Source organism: Dendronephthya gigantea, unplaced genomic scaffold (assembly GCF_004324835.1).
Source record: "Dendronephthya gigantea isolate DGI-Jeju-01 unplaced genomic scaffold, DenGig_1.0 000312F, whole genome shotgun sequence".
NCBI lineage: Eukaryota > Metazoa > Cnidaria > Anthozoa > Malacalcyonacea > Nephtheidae > Dendronephthya > Dendronephthya gigantea.
The window spans coordinates 102,662-122,483 of NW_021163322.1; the positions used below are offsets into that span (position 1 = coordinate 102,662).

Below are 19,822 nucleotides of genomic sequence, written 5' to 3' on the forward strand. Positions count from 1 at the left end.
CACACACAGATCGAGCAGGGTTTGGCAGTGTCAATTACCGGAGAAGACCCGCACGAGAAGACCCAATTACACGAGAGAGCCCCGGCCATATATGGAGTGATACATAGAGGAGTGATATGCAATGCCGCCATTATTGAGTAAAAATCTGTTTTCTAATTCAACATGTCGGACCATTTTAAAGATATTTAAAAAGTGAGATCTATATGACAAGTTGGCTTAAGGAAGGATTGGGAGTTTAAGCATTGCCAATAGAAAATGTCTGAGACTACTAAGGGAAAATACAGCGCAGATCGTGTAAGTAAAAAATATATATTAAAACTATATAATTGTGAATATTTTATATGTGATTTATATAGATGTGAATATTATAAATGGACAACAATGTTCAACTAAATACTAGCATATATTTACAAACAAATTTTAAGTTGATATTTTCAAAGACAATGAAAATTTCCTTGGGCTTTAGCAAAGCCCAATTGAAATGTTTCATAAGGACATAGGTGAAAGAAGATTGTGATAAATTTGTGGAGTTGTCAGTATATTATGTACACAATGACCATCAAAGGCTGTCTAAAGCCGGTTTTCCACTAGCGATATTATTCGTGCGAATCGACATTTTACATTTGTTCCAGAGCTCTTAACTGCAACCATCTGAAACAAATTGCTCAAATACAAAGGAATAAAGTGCTTCGCAAAAATATTGCTTGTGGAAAACCGGCTTAACAGTGGCAGCTATCTGTGAAAATATCAGCCTGGTATTATGTTCAACAGATATTATGAAACATGATGTTTTCTTAAAGGTTTATGCCATATATAGTCCTGATGTAATTACTTCCAACTTTATTAATTAGCTTTCTTTAATGCACTCTTTACTGCAGAATCCTGGATATTCAAGAGTTGAGTAAAATTTTCTGAACTCGCCAAATTTACCATTTCCAATAAAGCCATACATTTCTTTAAATGACATGCCACATTGAAAACAAGTTTTTATTTCATACATTTTGTAATTCTCCTCTTTGAATTCTTTTGATGATGAATTCCATTCCCACACACTGTTTAACCAGGCGAAGTGAGTGGTGCGTCTAAAAGAGTCTCTTCCCACTATCTGTCTAAATCGCTTACAAACCAAGCTAATTGTTAAGAATCCTTTATCACCTTCCTTTAATACTTCTTTAAAGACAGACTCTAAGCCATCATCTGATAGAGACAGAATATTTCTAACCTTTGCTTTAAGTGTGTATGTGGCATGGTCATCCTCATTGCAATGTTCAGTTTGTTTCCTAAAAGCAATTGGTACTTGTAAATGAATTGTCTTTTACTAGCTACCCAAAATTTAGAGTATGTGTTAGTGAGAATAGTTCTCAACAAATTCCATTATGTCAACAATAGATTTTAAGTGACATCCATTTAACTGACCTTATTGGTATTTGGACGTTTTTTTCAGGATTTGCTAGGCGAACTGCCATGTATTTCCTTAAACAGTATGTCTTCCTTTAGGTAAAAAATGCAATATGATTTATCATAAATTTAAACATATTAAAATACAGCAGGGGTTTTTCTGTGGTTTAAATAATGTAGTTACCAGAAATTGTACTTCGATATAATTACCTGTGTAAAGTTCACATCCAAACCATTGACCATATAATCAGCTACCTAACAACAAAATATGCCGCTAGACATTACAGTAATTGAAGCAATGGGAAAAACATAACTATAATATATTAGATAATTTATATCAAATGTATTTTTCACTTACCATGCATACAAAAACCCCACATGAACTTCCATCAAGTTGTCTGGGCTCAAATTTTGTGGAGTTATCAAAATATTTAACATCTGGTGGACTCATTTCTGGGCATATTGCTTGAAGGTGTGCTATCAGTAATCTATAAGTTGAGTGAATGTTAAGTAATACATCCATGTCAAAACATTTTTTAACACCTAATTTATCTGTCCATTGAAGGCCTACCTAATTTTTTTGTGGAAGCTTCTCTCTTCTCTTAACATCGCCATAGCCATAGGGTCATAAAGAAATATGGTACATGAAGTAAAGTCCACTACCTATAAGGATTAATTTAGAACAACAGTCCAGAAGTGAAAAGTATTGCCTAAAACGTAAATTTATTGAGTTGAATTTATTTTTTTAGGAACCTGACTAAATAAATATTTGTTTCTAAATTTTTGAAACAGAGGCATATACTGTATGTATATTGTATTCTATCGCAGGTTCTACCGCAGTTCAAAAGGCACTTGTTTTTAAATGAAGTCTTTATGTTTACTACTTTCCATTACAAAATTATAAAAAACCCTGTTTTTTTTGCTATTATACTCGCATTTAAAAAATTACTTACCCCAAGACTCCAGTGATTATTGTCCAAATTTATTGGTATGAAGCACAGGTCTGCTTTAAAGAATGGGTTCTGAAAGATCCCACACAGAAATCAGCGTTGAGCAATATACAGTATAAAGCATTATTTTGAAAGAAACGAATTCATACCTTTTGAATCCATTTCGTTATGGAATGGACGCCATATTTACATAGTTTTGTGTACATGAAGCTGCTCATGACTGCTACACGATTGGTACCCTAGTAAAGATAAATATTTAGCTGATTAATATATATCACAAAATAAGGAATACCAAGTGGTCTTATTTAAATATAGAGGATATAGCACGGATTTTATGTTCGAGTAGCAAAAACAATCTCACGAGTGAGCGCACCGAACGAGTGAGAAATTGTTTTTGACACGAGTGCCATATCTTCAAGCGAACCGTATAATGTTCTGTTTATTATATTGATTTAAGCGAAAAATATTTTGAATGTTATTCCTCAATCCTCAGCGTGACATACGAAAAATACGCGCACCTGGTCCCTGATGTAGTGGCGTATGAGCGTTCCACTAGTGTTTTAGTTCCCAGTAAACTACTCTTGTTCATATAATAAACTGTTAAGAACACTATCTGCAGTTATTATTCTAGTTTCAGTACAGACAGTAGTTTACTTTCCCCTACCTGAGATTTTCTTTGTACGTCGATTAGAAAATTGTTTATTATCTAAATTTCAATAGAAAAACATGTTTATTCATGATGTGAGTTACTGTAACTATGTGGGTTCTCGGAATACTATATCAATTACACCAGTGATAACCTTATCATTTAGCCATCCTTCGTTATACGTTTCTCCATGTTTGGTTGCGTATTGTTCAAGCAATGTTTTTTCATAGTCGGAAGGCGCTTGGTCAAGCAGCTTGATGTCGTAATACATTAACGGCGTTCCGTTGATGTGTGATACAATGTGATGTAGCTGATGTCCCTTGCGCAAGTCCCAATACCTGTCAACCTACGTCAAGGAATGAATGGATTTTATACACTGTTTATACTAAAACGTTTAGAGCGTTGGTAAATCGAACAACGATCATGCAGGATATGGTTTCAACAAAACCTTTTCTGTGAGTGTACTGTCCTGTACACATTCAGGTGGACTCGGAGGTGTCGTTACTTCCATTTTATCCTTTATCTGGTCTAAAACATATTTTGAGTAATAAGATAAATTATCTATTGTTTTATCCATTGATTAAGAATTTATTACCGTTTTTCGGTCTTAACAATGCGTTATATATCAAGAAGTAACGTTTCTTTACCGATTAAAGTAATCGTACTGTATAGTATCGTTAGTTATATAATAGGTTCGAGATCAGATGTCCATTTAGAATTTTATTTATAAGATATATAATATATATAACGGCTCAAGCCAAGACGCGCCTACGGGGATCAAATCGCCAACAAAAAGTTTAAAATATAAAAATATGCACCTTGCTCTGATATCGATGTACTTTCATCAGTCATAATTTGAACCTCAAAATGTTCTAAATAAAAAACACATTCCTATCTTTTTAAATTTGGATTAAAATGAAGACTGCTAACATTCAGGAGCGTAACCAGTAAAGGTTGATTATAGGCTTACACCACGCTTAAAGGATAATAATTAATAAAAATCCAATATGGCTGTGACAGTTAGGTAAACGTTTGTCGGAATGGTCTGTCGTATGTTTATATATAGTTGATCTTACACTTATACTTTTAGGTTTTTTCAAAACGTATTTATAGCAAACCTTCTGTGCTGTAAAACAGCATATATACGTCTCCGTTGAAGATGGTTTCGCACAACTGTTGTGGCTTGACCAGTTTGTCGTCGATTAGAAACCACCTTTTATTTCGTAAAACCGTACAGTTGAAATGACCCTCTTTTGCATCAATTCCATAGTGTGTCTATATGAGACATTTTTAAATGTTAGACAATTAAAATTGAGCACGTCAACGCGAAGCCCGTACAAAAGAAATCAAGCCCGCTTTTCAAATCGTTTGAATATACATTTATACTTACTATAAAAGCTGAAAGTTTGTATGTATGTCTTCGTCCCAACAAGTCGTGAACGCCAATTAATTCCTGTAACTTAAGGCGAACATGCTGTTTTTCCCCATTCTTTGTTACTGGGAGGATGTTGCAAATTAGACTCGATGGTAGTTTCATTGGCTGTCGCAATTCTACGATATCTTTCTCTTTTTCTTCACAGACACTATAATTAATCAACATGTCTCAATAGTCTATCGTATATACTAAAGCATAATCACAATGTATATTATACTAACGACGAAATGCTATACTATATATCCGTACCAAAATGAAGATTTAAGATCCTTATCTTCCAGCTCGAAGTTGTTTAGCAGCATATTTTCCACCGTTTGAAGACATTTTTCTCTACTTGGCAGGTTTAAAACTGTGAAGGCAACATCCTGGTGCTCGTTATGTTTTCCACAGCTTCGGCATACTAACTGCACCCTTTCAACTCCACGACAGGCACTGATTTTTTAATGGAATGGATGTTTTATATTGATGCCATGCGATATCAATAGATCGGAACATTTATAATTGAGTCAAGCAACAGATAGGTATTATACTAAATTAATTGTATATAATATTGTTGCTATATCACTTTTGTCTTTTTTGAATAATTTATAGGGTGAGTATAAAAAACTGATGCTCATAATAATTTTCCTAATTGAAGAATTTCCAACAGGCGCAGTTGATAACAGTTTTATCATCTCGAACAATTAGAATACATTTTAACTTCCAGCGCCAACAAGATTTCTCTTTTAGATTCACGATTAATGATTCGCCAAATATGCGGCAAATTTGTATTTGAACAGTGATCAGTTTTTTATTCACCCTGTATGTATACAGATAGAAGTCTGTTCAACGACATGTTAATTACTTTATACATTACCTCTGCAGTGCTTCATCGCCTACAGACGAAGTGTAGCGTAAAAGACTATAAAGAAAATCGCCTGGATCATCGGGATCGTTCGAATTCACGAGTTTAGACGCAAGGCTCTCCAATTTCTGGGATACATCTTCTTGTCTAACTTCGATGTATGTTCGGGCTAAGTAAAACAACAACCACGAAAGGTCGCTTCCGCTGGGGGATTTCACTGGAATACACGATGCCAGACATTGCAATAAGCTGTTTACAAAGCAACGATTTTTCTTCGGTGGATTTTCTAGTCCCTTCAAAAGAAAGAGTGCAACAGTGGGTATAGTACTGACCTCTTTTATAGTTATAGCTACATGATTAGAGAAAATGACAATTTTCGGATTACATACAATTATATGAATTTAATAAATTTTACTAACGGTACTTAATGAAGAAATTAAGCAACTTATATATAGTGATAAATATGCATGCACAATTATAAATAAAAGATCCTTACTCGAGGTATAAACCGAACGTCAGGTTCTTCCGTCAATTCTTCCCTTTCCCAAGGGTCGTCAACTCTCGCTTCATTGACATTGCCAGTAGGACTGCTAACCGTATTCTCGTCACTTGAATGTGTCCCAAAAGCAGCATCTGCAGGGAAATAAGGCAGTGTATCACACCCCTCTTTTGTAATATAAATGTGAATAGGTATATATGCGTAGGCCTAATACAATAATGCTCTACCTATATTTCCAGCGATAATGATCCTTCCTAATGAATCAACAGTCGTATGTGCTACTAATCCATGCTTTTGTAGGGCCTGCTCTTGACGACCGATCTCCTCGTTGTTTTTTTTCTTGTTTCGCAGATGAACAAGAAGTCGTTTCATGAATACGTGTGTAGCCGGTTGCATCATGTTGAGGAAATAGTTGTCTTTGTTCATTACACTGTGAAGTTGTTCGTGCGACTCGCTGTTTACATTTGCGTGGAGCTGCGGGCATATCACTAATCGTCGAAGCACATCGTCTGGGTTGTTGGAATTTTTCTCGTGGAATCTGTCATACATGCTGTAACGCTCTTTCGTTCATGTCATTGGATGTGTGTCATCAGTCGTTAAACCAGCGTTGGCATTGGTAAGTGCTGAACATGTCCACCATGGAAAGTGTTTTTTCAGTTTGCCATCTGTCGCCAGTCGGATATTTTCGTCCGATGAAGGAAAGGGTTTTCCTTCGTTAGGATTGAAAAAACCTGGCTCAAGTCGATTCATCAGGTGGGCAAGTCTTTGTGGGATGTCAGATACGTTGAATGTAGGTGGATACTTAAAAGATCGAAGAAGGTCTGAATAATCCCGCGGTCCCTCGCTTCTGAGGACGAACTTGATCGCATAAATTCTGTTGTGCGGACAAGAGCCTGACGCCCATCCACCTAAAAAGATAACAAGCAGGAAAATCATACAAATCAGTCAAATCGTCGCTTTACAATTCTGCATGTAAACGTATAAAACTAGTCATTAAAACACTTACCCGACGCTCCCCATATCTTTGTAAATATCTTTTTGTAGTGTGTTGGTACATTCAACTTCTTTCTCAGGAATGATATAACGTCGTTTTTGGGTAGATGTGAACTGCCTTTCGCTCCCAGCTGACCACACAACCTCTGCAACACATGGACCTATTATATAGAAAAAAACATTGACGTTGATATAGCAACATTAATTTCATGCACGGGTTCAACATTCATGCATGTCAAAAAGCTTTTGCAAAATTAGAAAAATGCAAATATTATCGTGTGAAGTGTTTGTTATGTGAGACATTTGTTGAGAATCGTATTTTTAATTCAAATAATCATTGTGGGGACAGTTATGACAGGTTTAGCCAATTTTAAGATTGCATCCGCGATAACTGAACCTGAGACTTCGTTAATGCATGCAAGCATGCTTGGTTTAGAGATTTGTATGAACTCATGTTTTTTAATCTATACCTGCGCAAAATTCATCATGTCCAGTAGATCCTCTTCAGAATATGTTGTTAAATTCATATCCTCAAGCACCTGGTCACTTTCTGGGATTCTATGACACTTTCTGTACTCCGTGTTATATGCACTGTCCCCTTTTCTTGTGTGCGGACCAATCCATGGAGCCCAGAACTGGTAGTTGGCCTTCACTTGAAATGAGGAACTCTTGTTCGCTATATTTTGGGTGTGAATTAAAGTTTTAAATTAGTATAAAAGTTTTATTAGGTTTTAGCCAGGCGAAGTTGACAAATTTAGTATATTTTTGTATTACGTGCGGATATAGATGTAACTAGGTCCATATATACTTACCGTTTACACCTCTTGCTAAATGCATCACTTCAACACTTTTCCAGAACTCTCTAATGCTTACACGGTCTGAGTCGTCACATTCAGGTGGAATATCTAGATCGCTAACTATTTTTTGATAAAAAATATATAACGTATTTAGGCCTTAATATATGTATGTATATATAGAGAACAAGACGGTGCACTTACGTGCGATTGAGAAACACCCTTTCTTGCAGAGATCCCAGTTTAGATGTGGAGGGTGATTTCCGCAGAGCACACATGTAAAATCGTATATGTGTTCAGTAAGAGCTTCGAAGTGATAGTAAGCATTTCGCACAACGGTTTGATTAAGTTTCACTCCGGCAGTGCTACCAACTGCTGATGCGACTCTTCCTAATGCTGTATGCTCCTGCAATAATTTAAATATAACTTTATCAGTCGAGTCCTGCAGGTGCAGGAGTCACTAATTTTTGGCTTCTCTACCAGCTTACCTCGACAAATGCTCGTAACAGCAACAGGAAGCTTAGACTAAAGCAATGGTAATCGTCAAAGTTATGAAGCCCATCCGTATACTCCTGATATCGGTATATCAGTCCACATTGTGGACATGATTTGTAACATAGTTCAACATCTGAAAAATATAACATGTTTTGTTTATTTTTGCATTTTGAAAGAAATTCCGTAACCATGAAATAATACCCTTTTCAATTTGAACGCCATGTTAACGTAGCTGACTGCATAATTATAAATATTGAGCGTGATGTGTTATCGAAAGCTCTGGGTGCATTAGCACAAACTTACCTTCAATAACTTTGGTTAAAGTAAATATCTTTCCTTTCCGTGTAATCAATTTCTCTTTGCTAAGGGCAATACCTTCGCAATTGCAGCACGTTTCTTCTATTGGTACCAGAACACGTGGAAAGGACAGAACATCAGCATCATGTGTCAATGATCGTGGTAGAGATGGCGGAATTTTCTTCGCTGAATATATGTATTCTACCATTCTGGTTAGCTGTAAATCGTTTGGGGGGTACTCTCCAACGTTTACAAAAAGAGTCTCTTCTTCGGCTGGATTATCTACCGATTCACTTTCACTGACATCGTTTCCGTAGTCGTTTATTGCCGCGGTTTCTGATTCTTGTGGTGTACTGTCATTGGACAAATCATCTGGTCTCACCTGATATAGATACCACTTTCCGATAGCTTTATGGACGCAGGTGACCTTCAAACGGCAGCAACCGCAAGACCATTTATTTAAAGTAATATCGAACGACACTACCACTCTTTTAAATCGGGAATAATGGTGTACTTCTCCTACATATACTGAGAAGTGGCGAAATCTGTTTGAAGTTTCGTTTTTGTTGCAAAACTCGACAATCAGCGGCGCGCTTGCACTTTCTGCTACCATTTGTGCTTGAAGGCATTCTTGTTCTCTGCTTTGTTTAAGCCACTTCATTTTAACAATTAGTTCTTCGAGTGCTCTTCGTGTAATTTTAGGTGGCCCTTTGAATGGTTCCGAAACGTACGGCACGCTTTTCAAATGACAGCAAGTAAAATTTGGATTCCCGCTTCTTCTCGCTGTTTTAGAAACCTCCCTACATTCGTCTAATTCGCACGAGAATCCACCTTCGCTTCCAAAGCTGTGAAGAACATGAATAGGATGACTAGTGCCACTAAATGAGCGTCTTACCAAAATAGTCCCTTGCGCGAATCAACGCAAACTCCGTAAAGATGTCTGTTAGCATTTATGTAATCGGGTGTGACATGAATGTATTTTATGTGGTTCCGAAGTGATTTTTTGGATGAAAAACATTTCAAACACGACTCGCACTCTAAAGTACCTTGCTGGTTATTAATGTCGCTTGAACTCGTGCGCGATTCACGATCCTGTAAGTCAGATGTTTGCGACTGTCCCGTAAGTGATTCGTCGCGAGCAAGAGTTTGCCTCTTGTGGGAATACAAATGATTAGTAAACGAGTCAGTTCGCTCGAAAATTCTATCACAGGAGCAACAGTGAAAATGCGAAACATTGTTAACCATGCTTCCGTCTGAGGAAATGCATTCAAGCCGACATCTTAAAATGACAAATTCTAAAATAGGTAAAAGAAAACATGATCTTGAAACAGTCCATTCTAAAATTAACCAGAACTTAAAAGTATGAGCTACATATTTATAGCCAAGTGCATTATGAAGTGACGTCCTCAATGACTTAAAATTTGTTATGATTAGGCGAAGTAAAAAATTCATTAACTTCCATGCAAAAACATTTCGGCCTTCGTTGTATCAAGTAATTGCACGAACAACTCTTGCATGCATGCATGGAATGAACTATATGTATGTAGTCTATACTGATAATTATCCTGAGACGATGGTCATTCCACATCCTTTTGCTGCCCGTGTAAACTGTAATCTATATGACTTGGTAAAAATGACTATACATACAGCTTACCGTCAAAAGAGATTCTTGTTTTCCAGTGAATAGCATGAAAATGCATGTTTAAGCAACTTGCATCGTTTCAATCCTTTGATTTTCGTTGGAGTACATAGTGGGCAATGAAACAGTTTACCTCCGCACTCACAGCTTTCTGAAGTACATCGCTGAAATATATCTCCTGGAACTTCCGTTATGCTGCTTCTCCATACGGATGATATAGAATTCATTGCCATTGACAAGTAAAACCTCGCTAAAACACAATTGGTGAAAAAGTAAAATAATTTGACACATGTGTTGCAGGTAATTTATGTCTTGTATATTATCACTTCGTTCAGTGCTTATTCATATATAGCTAATAAAGTAACCAAATAAAATACTTACATTTGTGAGACAAGTTGCTGTTTTTTCTACCTTGTTCTTCTATAATGGTTTCCGTTTAGCAACTGCATGTTCATGCATACAATGTTGCTTTAAACCAGCATCGAATTATTGTGCTTAGCTTAGCAGTTCTTAAATTCTCCTCTTATATAACCAGGTCGGGGAGTGGTTTTTTATCCCACGAAGTAAACTTCCTGTTGATACTGATAACTTAATTCCTGTTGTGCTCGACCTGCTAGACTTAGACATCACTTGAAAATTTAAAAATGTAAATATAGACTAACTATATATAATCTATACGTATCTACTTAAAATAAATCATAGGGGCTTGAGCACGCCACATAAAATGCCAAGATATTTTTTTTTTTTAAATTTATACAGTCAGACACCGGCGCGAAGTGAGGCACGGCTCTTTGTCTATTATACATATAAGTTTAAAATTTTAATGATTTTAGTCTAATTTTTCTCAAAAAACAACCGTGCAGACATGGTATATTCTCTATTCTGACCCCTGTAACTGATCCCAGCCTGGCATAACATGCAGTGTCGTGAAAATGTGTCAAATGTCATGCATGTTCGTCTGTAGAGTTATGGTGTATTATATATATTCATATATATTCATTTATGTGGAAATATAGTAAATTTGTAAACAGGGGAAAATATGCGCGCAAGCACATACCCATGCACGTTCAATCACGAAGAGGAAACATCCCATCCCCCTCCCTGCTATAAATTACTAAAGTGAATACGGTAGTTATTAGTGTTATAAAATTAGTTACTAGACCAAAACAATCAAGCAATAGAGGGAAGTGGTTACACCCTTGCACATAGGTATATGAGGCTGGCAAATTTCCCACCTGTTATAAGAAACATGGTGAAACCACAGCGCGTCAATGAACTGTAATAAATAACTGGAACGCTGCCTTATGATTGTTTTCGTTAAGCCAGAATTTGCGGGACTTTACCTCCAGACACGCGTGCATATATCACTTAAACCCACCGTATCCACACACTTTTATCATGAAATTGATCAAAATCACACGACAGTGACTCGTTCGCCACATACTCTTCTGCCTGAGAAGAGAGAGAATTGATGAAAAGCTTGGGCCGGTTGATTTAAAGAATATAATTGGATGAAAGACGCAATTCCTGCAGGGGCTATTTTAAAGTGAACAATGTGCAAAACAGTAGAGGTGTATTGAAGAAGGATCATCTCCGAGTTCGCAATGTTTACCTCTTTTACAATTTTCAGCCTGCTGGAAGAGAGCCCCTTGTAGTTAAAATTGCTGCTTTCATATGCACTACCTATTGAATATTGACATAACGATAGGTACTTTCATTTTGTGAAATTCCACATTTTCCAATTTTTGCCACACCTATACTTACAATATCGGATACATGACTGCGAAAATTCTATGAAAATTTCCTTTCTCAGTGCAAGTTAAAAACACACAGTTTACTTAGACGGGTACAAGCCATTTCGCAATATTCCTCGTTTTAAGGAAAATCATCACAGGCTATAATATTAAATTATTACAAGGGTTTTGAAGGGTCTTAATTTCGAATGGAATTATACACACTTTAAATTAGATTAACATTAAATTAATACTATCAATATTATTAATGATAGCTGTATATTATTATCGAACGAGTGCATTCCAAATGATTCCACCAGTTAGTGACATTTATTTCTAATCACAAGTGGTTTTTAGTCTACTTAATATACCGGCATGCGTCCAAATCCAATTTAGTAGCTATAATATGCAGAAAATCCTGTCAATGCATGAAATATTGTAGCATGGCAGTAACAACAGTTGTCCCACAAACTGAGCAAAATTTTCTTGTTTCATCAAAATATAATGATCTGACAGTTTGTTTCTAGTTGGAAATTTGTCTTTTCTTAATCTCCGAGGGTACAACCACATTTTTCAATATTGGTTACTTTCTCGTTATGTGCGTATTGTACTTCCACCCAACCAACCACAATAGTATTTTTATTTTGCTTAAAATTCGTACGGTAGAACAACCAGTAAGTCATACTATACTTTTATCATGTCTCTGCGAACGGGTATTCTAATAACTGTATTACGTAATAAGAAAGATCATACCTAATTGCTCCTTTCCAACAATCAGCGAAACTAATTAACTGGATGAAAACACAAGAAGAGCTTGCGAATTGATCGTTAACAATGAATGAAAAATTCCCTTCGTATTTTCTAAAATACGGTGGGAAATATGAAAATATAGCTAGTTTAAAGATATTAAGTCTGATATCTAACAGTTCTCTTGCTTCAGTTGCTTTTAATCTGCTTTTAATGAAAATTCTGGAGATTTTCAGTAGACCCAGCTTGATAGGTAGTCACTACCTATTTCAATTAATATATGAAAATAATATAACTTAGCATCAAATGTGGTATAACAACTGCCTAAAATAGACAAAACACTTCTTGACGTTTCGACCTGAGGGCCTTCGTCAGGACTCAGGAGAGTTAGTAGGAATGAAAGCCCCTTATGAATGAAAAAAATAAAAAAATAAAAAGATAAATTTTTATGTATATCTATCACACATAAAAATAAAAAGCATGTAGCAATCCAAGTTAATTGCACATTTTTTATTAGTAGTCTGTAAGGAAGTTTTTACGAGGAAAATTTGTTGAATATTGGTAATTTAGGTAATTAGTTCATTGACGACATTAAATTAAGTAGAGAGACATTCCTTCCCAAAGACAATCATTTAGTTACAGGTAAATCTAGAGCCTTAGAAGTTGTGTAGCGAGAGTTGATAGGGATACAGAGTGTGAAATTACTATATAATCAAAAGAAAACAAAAATTGTGAAGTGAATTGTGAATAGCGTTGCGATCACTCTACATTTCCAACATATTAACAAAAATATATAAAATTACAATGCTTATTTTATATTATATTTTGATATAGGTAATTGGAACCATATTTTAGTTCTCATTGTTTAATTTGTGATAAATTGTATAAAAGGTTAGGTTTTTGTGGAGAAAAAAAGGGGAAAGTCATGAGTAACTTATGTAAAAAATTTTTTGTAAATTAGGGGCGTAACCAATAAACAGAGGGGGTAGTTAGTAGGTTGTTGGACAACCACTAACCATGCGGTTCGTATGAAAATGAAAGGGTTTTATTCGTGTGTGATGAAACTCTTTAACCCTATTTATACCGGGGGTTTGCACGGGGGTGCGTGCAAACAAGTGATTCCATTCGCTTGCCCTTTTATGACTTTTAATATTTTTCCTCTACCATATCACAAGTGTGAAAATTTTGTTTGAAAAGTTCAAAGTTATCGGGGCGTTTGACGACATTTGTCAAACAAGGTGTCGAGCCGAAAATGGGGAAAATGGGGGTTGGTGATTTATGAAAAAGAAAAATGGTAGTATTTATGGACATCAGAGGTATGCCATAACATTAAACTATGTCGTTTGAATTTAAAAAAACAAAAAATAACACATCCAAAATGTTTAATTTTGTATCTTCATAGAAAAGAACCAAAATCATAGAATATTTAGAGATTTTTGCCATTTTTCGATAGGTGGTCGTATCGAATGGGGCCAAAACGCAGCATTTTGGATGTGAATTCAACTTTTTTGTTATTTTAGGTTAAAGAGAGATAAAACTTCCTAAAAATATAACTAAAAGGATAATTTCAGGTAATCGACAGAATATCTGAGGGGTGTGCCCTATCAGCAAACCCCCGGTCATATCAACATCAAAAAACCCCGGTACAAATAGGGTTAAGAAACTATGTAGGTACGTGTGTAGTAATAGGTTGTGTATTATTGTTGGCGATGTTTGAAATCAAAGGTATGCAAGGAGGTAGTTACAAAAGGATAACAGAAGACAAGATAGTCGAGCGTGCGAATCAGTGATCCTTCAACCCGTGTGTTGAGCCTTTAGGCTGGAAATTTAGGACGAGAAACTTATCTGTGACCGAATTCACATCAGACGAGTTTCCAGGCTCTAATATGAATTATGAATAGGCCCCGAACTAGGGCATGAGTAGTTGAATCAGGCCTTTATATAGGCGCTGTTTATATTATCTCGGATATCCAGGTAAATTTGTGTTCATAATCAGTTGTAGCAGCTGAAACGCAAGTGTTTATATTAGGAAGTTTTAAACTCGTCTCGGCTGGTTGGGTCAACGTGGGTGTGACACGCTGTTTACGAAAAAGAGTAACCCTAGTGGTAGGGAGAACCATGTAGCCTTATCGGCCACCGTATTACACTGTCTCGGCCTCCAGGGTTAACTTTTCCTGCCGGTGCGTGCGCAATAGCGAATAGAGCATTGATTAAGAAGACACTATCGCTTGCTATTTGTTTGCAATTTTATCATATAAAGGGTTGGCTTGGTATAGTTGTCTTGGGAGTATGATGTCCCCGATACACGCGATCAGATAAACAGCGCCCTAGTCTTTGACTTGTAAAGCAGTATTTCAGATAGGTAGACCGTAGACACTGAGAGCCATGCGAAGGTTTGCAGGTATTGTTCAGTTTAGGCCACTAAATAAATACTTCTATGATGAGAGAACATGCATTGGAAGTATATGCGACTATCCTGATACGGTTCCAATAAAATAGTAATAGCAATAATAAAATGCCAACATCAACTAAGTCTAAGATGTCTACAAGACGACGACACAAGACAATAATAAAACGCATTCTGTTGGATTACTAACGCGGTAATATTCACATTGACGTTTATATTAGCTAAAATTAAACAGAGCATCTTAGTCCTATTTCAACTTTCTAACTCCAGTTATTAAACGTGCCAAACATCTTTGGTCTATAATTGTAAACGAACTAACACGGCTGTTTGTCGCGTCCGATAACCGCATTACCGCAGGAGAAACGCAAGTGACAAATAAGGCTATATACACCATATATGGCAGGGGCTCTCTCGTGTAATTGGGGTCTTTTTATGAGGGGTCAGCACTGCCAAGTATAGTAGCACAGATCCGGACACTTTTTCGACTACATAGTGGTTAGCCGCGCATGCGCAGGCTACCCACAAAAAATAGAAATAACCACAGCTAGAAAGATCATACTAACCTGAATGAACTTTTGTAAAATGCTCAAAATATGGCGATTTCTCGGCCCAAAGGTGGTAACTTCCGTGCGATAACAATTGCGAACTTTGCAAGGCTATGTTTTCCGCGTTTGACAACATTTGGCCACTTTGCAGCTTTTTAATTTTTACTATTCTCTTTTACTTTGGAACAGGGAGTATGGTTTACTTTTTTCCAACCCAAGCCCAAGGAGTTATAGTATATCCTATAAAATACACGAATTTAATACTAGGGCTAGAGATTAAGATTTAGGAGGAATAATCACGTGTATTAATTAAGAATTTATCACGGATTTGGGATTTACTGAACAGGGGATTATTTTTAGGAATCCACGGATATAATCCTTAATCTAGTCCTTTAGGGCTCGTAGTTGTCGCTGAACGCTTGATTTTCTTTTTAATTGTGACCGGTCAATTCAAGGAAATAAAGAACGAAGTAAAAATGAAAATCTTCGTTTTTCATTACACTGCAAGCTAGAGTGCGCGTCTTTCATAAAGCTACAAGCTAGAGTACTAATCACAAACCACGTGCACAAACGTAAACTGGTTATTTGTAACTTGTCATTGAGGTAATAATATAAACAGGTTATTTCAAAATATTGGAATATGATTGGTCGAGACAACACTGAGGCCTTTGTTATTGTGAATAACTTATGTTGCTTAGCGCATTTGAGAACTTTATGTGAAATATTTGATGAAATATGGTCGAATCGATGCAAGAAGATACAAATTTGGTTAGTAAAATCCAATAAATTTGTTATTTTTCTTTCCTGAGAATGTATTTTAAATTGTGTTTGATATTTTAGTCACGGCGAGCACAAAGTTTAACCAAGGACGAAAAAGCTGACGCAAACCAAGCAGACATGACTGCAAATGAAAAGGTATTCATATTTTTTTATATTGATTTTTATAAGATTTTGGTTCTTCGTGTTGTATAAATGCAATTATTCAAGTCTGGTATCGCGTATATAACTTATTTAAATCACTGTTGGGATTATAAAATGTTAAACGCAACAATATTCTTGCTTTCTATTAAGAATGATCAAAGGCTATTTGTAGTCGCATATTAATAAAGGAGGACACAGTAATATGTTGACGCAACTGTATTTATTCCCTTACTTCTCATGTTTTTTCGTGTGAAAAGACGTTATTTATTCATATTGTATGTGTAGGACAGGAAAAATAATGCACAGGCATAATTCTAGATTATTTGTATTTTTATATTCTAGACCAGAAATGACAGTGTTTCACAATTACAGTAGTCCTATGGATTATTGAAACACATATTTCTCCCGTTGGAGGCAATAATTTTTTTTAAATTCCTACTAAGTAAAGTGGCCCTGGCTTTTAAAACTGCATGTTATAGTTGTTTACAATGTGGACATTTGCTCTGAAATCTGAAGTGAACACCAGACTGCCCTTCATACTATACCAAATCATTTCTCTCTATTGAACTACAACTAGATGTGCAATTTATCCAGGCAGATTATGCGAGTTTGAAAAATTTTTTATCCATATTCCATGATATCCTTGAATTTGGTTCATTTAACAGGCAACAAGAGTGACTTGTGTATGACTCTTTCAGATATACTCCTTAATTGATTACCATCTCTTTCTTTATGCCTAATTTAAAAAGCTTTATTAAAGATGGGTGGCCTCTATGTTCAAAAGACTTTTTATTATTGTTATTGACTGCAGTTTTGAGTTAACTGCAATGATTAAACTGTACAATATGTAGCTTTGTAATACCAGTCTCGGGTTCTTAGGACCAAACAAAATATCCCATGTGTGTTTTCAGTAGTTTGTTAGTATAGCATGTTGTACCAGACAGTTTGGTATGATTGCTGAAATCATTTTTACCACACCTTCGAACAAAAGCTTGTGCATTCTTCTATTGGAAATTGTATAATTTTGTATACCTTCCAATTGTATATATATATGTATATATACATATGATATTGTATGTTCTGTTACTTCTGTTTGGTTGAAAGTCATGATCTATTACCAAACAAATACATGTGCAATAAGTTTGCACCGGTCAGTATGTAAAAATTCTTAGGATTACCATAAATAAATCAATCGATTTGTTTTTATTTTGTTTAATATTTAAATCAAATAGATATATCTAATATTGTCTGTTCAGTAATAGAACCACAGAAATCATGAGAACATAGTAAGAGTGAAAATTGACTGCTCATCTGCTGCTCATGCCAAATGTTTTTTGTTCTAAATGCAATCTAAAGTCAGCTAGGTTTGTATCTATTACTAAACAGCCGGTGGCTTTATGATGTGTGTAATCTGTCATTTTATACTTGTCATTGCTATACACATATGAAAACATGCAACTTGTAAGAACTTGACAAAAAACAGCTAATTTTTTCAAGATGATCTTCTCATCTAGCTTATAAAATGCTGAACAATGTATTCAGACATTGCAAGGTTAATACAATAGCCTTTGTAGACAAAGATATTACCAGTTTACAGTCTCTTGTGGTTTTCTCCAATGCTTAGTTCTTTTTTTTATTTTTCAATTCACAAAATGATTTCATAATGACCTTTCATATATTGAGTGTGTAGTGAATATATGCCATTTACAACCAAACCCAACCAAGAGTATGCTCTTTTGCAACAACAAATTATACTTGACTGAAAGAAGTGATATTAGAAACTTGTTGTAGGCCTACTTACCGTTAGCAACATTGCGCAGTGCATGAACCCAGATAATATAGCTGTGTTAATATTTTTCAGAAATCAGATGAAGATGTTTTTGCTAAACCAGACAATGAGAACGAAGTAAATGATGTGCAACAAGGTTTGCTCGGTCGCTTATCTGGAACTGTTTACAACACAACAAAATATGCCGCCGGTACAGCGTATGGTGGAGTAACCTGGGTTGCTGGAGGTGTCTTGTCCACGACTGGCACCGCTATTGGTGCAACTTATAACACTGTTTCATCCTTCTCGCCTGTAACTATATTCAGGAAAGGAAGCAAGAGTAAATCAGATTAACTCATCAAATGGATGAATAAATTACTGGGAAATCAGCAACATTTTCGCGTAAATAATACCATTTGCGATAACCATTTTGAAGAAACTGTTACTGGTCTTCGTATATTTAATAATTTGGAGGGAAGATATTAGGATAATATATTTACACTGTAGTATCACATGGTCTTTTAAATCTATGCCTGTTTTATTGCATGCATAATTTCCTGCTACATATTGCGTCATACAGTATGTATCTCATACATAGTCTTTATCAGTGGTCTTTATACTGTACACTGTACCGTTCCAGAGAGACACCCGTACCTTGCCAGATTTTTTGAAGCATATTGTAAAACCATAATTTTTTTTCTGGGCCGAGAGATTTTACCTGCAATTTTGTTTATGAGTGAATTCAGTGAAAAGCGGTGAAATATTTCTTGGTATTTGGCCTGATTGACGGAAATATATCTATAAATATATAACACACAGGTGTCAGGGCTCATGCGGCCTTTGCATTATTTTATGTAAATCTCTGTGATTGGCTAATTAGCATATACCCCGCACGAAAGACGGGATATTGAAATTTCAAATATTTCGTACTACGCGCCTAAAAACGCTCAGGTTGATGCACGTTGATACAAACAGGATGGAGCAATGTTGTGCTGCCCACATTGTTCAGAGTTGTTATCAACATTGAACAATATTGTTGAAACTGAATCGGGTGTAACAATATTGTTCAATATTGATAACAACTCTGAACAATGTGGGCAGCACAACATTGCTCCATCCTGTTTATATCAACTTGCATCAACCTTAGCGTTTTTACGCGTGTATCACTTGTCAATGTAGCGATAAATAGTTGCGAAATGGTCCGCGGTTACCAGCAATAATCAACCAGATTGTTAGAAAGTATTAAAAATTTGGTTTACGAATTAGGCACATGAAAATGAACAGAAGCTCCTGAACCTGCATGGCATAAACGAATATTCGAATTATTTATGTCGACTAGCATAGAATTTAGAGGGAACGGCTTCCGAAAACGATTACTTATAACATGGATATGATTGGGCACCTTTCCCCTCCAAATATCTTTCTAGCAAATGTCGACTAGTCCCTGCATTCAAGCAAGGTTTTAATCTATTGTAACAAGGGTCTTGTTGCTGTTGTTGCCTGATAATCATTAAACACCTCATTCGCATCACCTCTTATGTCAGTTTTACTAATTTCGAAATTTAATTCATTAATAAAAAGATAGAAGAGCAGCGATATTGGGTTATACCATAAGAGTGATAATACCCACTGCAGCAAGAACAAAATTAAAATTAATTCTATTCTCGCCTCGATATGCGACGCTGAAGTCATTTCTACATGTTCCGACAAT

General features: G+C 35.8%; 3 protein-coding genes and 2 long non-coding RNA genes across 7 annotated transcripts; 1 reads left to right on the top strand and 4 right to left on the bottom strand.

Annotated features, from left to right (window-relative positions):
* Positions 1–712: 712 nt before the first annotated feature.
* LOC114541847 lies at positions 713–4,763 on the bottom strand. Of its 3 annotated transcripts, XM_028561651.1 has the most exons (13): positions 4,679–4,763; positions 4,385–4,577; positions 4,113–4,269; positions 3,813–3,866; positions 3,443–3,522; positions 3,149–3,340; positions 3,013–3,054; positions 2,498–2,587; positions 2,352–2,420; positions 1,970–2,061; positions 1,757–1,886; positions 1,609–1,653; positions 713–1,280 (listed from the first exon to the last, which is right to left on the bottom strand). In XM_028561651.1, exons 1-13 carry the CDS (start codon positions 4,729–4,731, stop codon positions 1,269–1,271), a joined length of 1,209 nt encoding a protein of 402 aa, XP_028417452.1. In that variant the 5' UTR covers positions 4,732–4,763; the 3' UTR covers positions 713–1,268. The 3 variants fall into 3 exon arrangements, with proteins under 3 accessions (XP_028417452.1, XP_028417451.1, XP_028417453.1); XM_028561650.1 differs by lacking the exon at positions 713–1,280 and having other exon boundaries at positions 1,506–1,653; XM_028561652.1 differs by lacking the exons at positions 713–1,280; positions 3,813–3,866 and having other exon boundaries at positions 1,506–1,653.
* A 1,576-nt stretch (positions 4,764–6,339) lies between these two features.
* LOC114541858 lies at positions 6,340–9,233 on the bottom strand. The gene is made up of 7 exons (XM_028561661.1): positions 8,358–9,233; positions 8,048–8,187; positions 7,764–7,965; positions 7,578–7,682; positions 7,236–7,441; positions 6,779–6,926; positions 6,340–6,680 (listed from the first exon to the last, which is right to left on the bottom strand). The coding sequence occupies exons 1-7, from the start codon at positions 9,010–9,012 to the stop codon at positions 6,340–6,342; spliced, it is 1,797 nt and encodes a 598-aa protein (XP_028417462.1). The 5' UTR covers positions 9,013–9,233.
* Positions 9,234–9,261: 28 nt separating this feature from the next.
* LOC114541848 lies at positions 9,262–10,710 on the bottom strand. Its single transcript, XR_003689369.1, has 3 exons — positions 10,372–10,710; positions 10,006–10,240; positions 9,262–9,646 (listed from the first exon to the last, which is right to left on the bottom strand). It is a non-coding gene; the product is annotated as an uncharacterized LOC114541848 (long non-coding RNA).
* Positions 10,711–10,764: 54 nt separating this feature from the next.
* On the bottom strand, positions 10,765–18,590 carry LOC114541854. Its single transcript, XR_003689374.1, has 4 exons — positions 18,525–18,590; positions 18,145–18,427; positions 15,441–15,662; positions 10,765–11,442 (listed from the first exon to the last, which is right to left on the bottom strand). It is a non-coding gene; the product is annotated as an uncharacterized LOC114541854 (long non-coding RNA).
* LOC114541853 lies at positions 16,076–18,839 on the top strand. Its single transcript, XM_028561656.1, has 3 exons — positions 16,076–16,190; positions 16,263–16,337; positions 18,205–18,839. Exons 1-3 carry the CDS (start codon positions 16,158–16,160, stop codon positions 18,463–18,465), a joined length of 369 nt encoding a protein of 122 aa, XP_028417457.1. The 5' UTR covers positions 16,076–16,157; the 3' UTR covers positions 18,466–18,839.
* The last annotated feature ends 983 nt before the right edge of the window (positions 18,840–19,822 follow it).

Excerpts from the sequence above, each read along its gene's own strand:
- LOC114541853 (XM_028561656.1), top strand. The coding sequence starts at position 16,158 with ATGGTCGAATCGATGCAAGAAGATACAAATTTG. Across the intron at positions 16,191-16,262 it reads TGCAAGAAGATACAAATTTG|TCACGGCGAGCACAAAGTTT; the intron begins GTTAGTAAAATC and ends TTGATATTTTAG. Across the intron at positions 16,338-18,204 it reads ACATGACTGCAAATGAAAAG|AAATCAGATGAAGATGTTTT; the intron begins GTATTCATATTT and ends AATATTTTTCAG.
- LOC114541847 (XM_028561650.1), bottom strand. The coding sequence starts at position 4,731 with ATGCTGCTAAACAACTTCGAGCTGGAAGATAAGGATCTTAAATCTTCA. Across the intron at positions 2,421-2,497 it reads TAACGAAATGGATTCAAAAG|AACCCATTCTTTAAAGCAGA; the intron begins GTATGAATTCGT and ends GGGATCTTTCAG. Across the intron at positions 1,654-1,756 it reads GTGGGGTTTTTGTATGCATG|GTAGCTGATTATATGGTCAA; the intron begins GTAAGTGAAAAA and ends TTTTGTTGTTAG.
- LOC114541858 (XM_028561661.1), bottom strand. The coding sequence starts at position 9,012 with ATGAAGTGGCTTAAACAAAGCAGAGAACAAGAATGCCTTCAAGCACAA. Across the intron at positions 8,188-8,357 it reads TTTAACCAAAGTTATTGAAG|ATGTTGAACTATGTTACAAA; the intron begins GTAAGTTTGTGC and ends TATATTTTTCAG. Across the intron at positions 7,966-8,047 it reads TGTTACGAGCATTTGTCGAG|GAGCATACAGCATTAGGAAG; the intron begins GTAAGCTGGTAG and ends AAATTATTGCAG.